The sequence below is a fragment of the Lactuca virosa genome, chromosome 8 (assembly GCF_052849685.1).
Source record: "Lactuca virosa cultivar CGN04683 chromosome 8, Lactuca_virosa_CGN04683_v6, whole genome shotgun sequence".
NCBI lineage: Eukaryota > Viridiplantae > Streptophyta > Magnoliopsida > Asterales > Asteraceae > Lactuca > Lactuca virosa.
Window position 1 is genome coordinate 309,595,942 of NC_136433.1, and position 1,457 is coordinate 309,597,398.

General features: G+C 37.3%; 1 protein-coding gene across 1 annotated transcript; it reads right to left on the reverse strand.

The window, feature by feature from the left end:
- Positions 1-556: 556 nt before the first annotated feature.
- LOC145131689 (uncharacterized) lies at positions 557-952 on the reverse strand. Its single transcript, XM_079066348.1, has one exon. It carries the CDS (start codon positions 950-952, stop codon positions 557-559), a length of 396 nt encoding a protein of 131 aa, XP_078922474.1.
- Between the last annotated feature and the right edge of the window lie 505 nt (positions 953-1,457).

Genomic DNA, 1,457 nt, shown 5'->3' on the forward strand with positions numbered 1-1,457 from the left:
GAAAAGCTTTGAAAATAAATGCATCATTTTTATAAACTAAAATTGCACTATTGTCATTGTCAAAACCATAATGATAATCTTGTCTAAATAAAGCATGAAATGAAAGTATGTTTCTTGTCATTTCTGACGAATAACAACAATTGTCTAAATCAACCCTAACACTATTACCAAACATTAGCTCATAAGTCATAATCCTGGTAACAGCCGATTTTTGCTTATTCCCCATGATTAGGTTCAACTTTCCATGCTCGACCTATGTACGTTCCCTTAGTCCTTGTATATCAAAACAAATGTGGAAACCACATCCCATATCAAGGATCCAAGAGTTTGAAACATACGTGTTATTAATTTCAATAGTGTGCATACTAGATGAAGAGCCATACACCTTTCCCTTAGCCCTTCTCACTTCTTGCTAGTACTTCAGGAAGCTCATCTTCCAATGCCCCTCCTATCCGCAATGAAAGAATATGGCTTCCTTCAGGTCATCTAAAGGTGGAGCATCAAAGTTAACCATTCCCTTTGACCCACTTGGCTCTTTAGTATGGGCTTTCCCTTTCTACTTAGGTTGGGAATAGGATTTTCTCTTCTTGCCCTTTCCTTGTTGAATAGCCACTAAAAGGGAACTTGCAGACCTGTTGGAATGAGACTTCTTCATTCCAACTTTAGTAGTTTGCAATAGGTTATGAAGCTCAATCAATGTGGTCTTATTATTGTTCAAATGATAAGTGAAGATGAACTGATTATAATAATTAGGCAAGGAGTTGAGCACCATGTCAATGGCAAGCTTCTTTTCTAAGTTCACATTGAGTTTCTCTAGCTTCTCTACATGTCTTTCCACATGAGCATACATAGATTCCCCTTCTTTCAACTTGCATTCCATAAGAGCCTTCATTACTTCATAACGATCTTGTCTTGCTTTCTTATGGAACATTTTGAGAAGAGTCTGGTTCATCTTTTAAGGACAGTAGTCCTCATATTACTTTTGAAGCTCAGGTGCCATGGTTGCAATCATTATGCAAACAACAATGGTGGCATCATCAACGTGCTGATTATAATCGACAAGTTCCTCAAGACTCAAGAGTAGCATTTTTTTGTCTATTTATGGGATTAAGTTCTTGAGAACATACTCTTTGTTCTCGTATCTCATGGTCATCTTCAAATTTCGCATCCAGTTTATATAATTGGGACTGGTGAGTTTGTCCATTGAGATGATCGAAAAGAGATGGAAGATTTGAGTAGGTGGCGTGGCATCATCAATGTGCTGATTATAATCGACAAGTTCCTCAAGAGTAGCATTTTCTTTGTCTATTTATGGGATTGGATTCTTGAGAACATACTCTTTGTTCTCGTATCTCATGGTCATCTTCAAATTTCACATCCAGTCTATATAATTGGGACTGGTGAGTTTGTCCGTTGAGATGATCGAAAAGAGATGGAAGATTTGAGTAGGTAGCAGA

Bases quoted from the DNA above. Each gene is read 5' to 3' on its own strand.
- LOC145131689 (XM_079066348.1), bottom strand. From the start codon at position 952: ATGAACCAGACTCTTCTCAAAATGTTCCATAAGAAAGCAAGACAAGAT.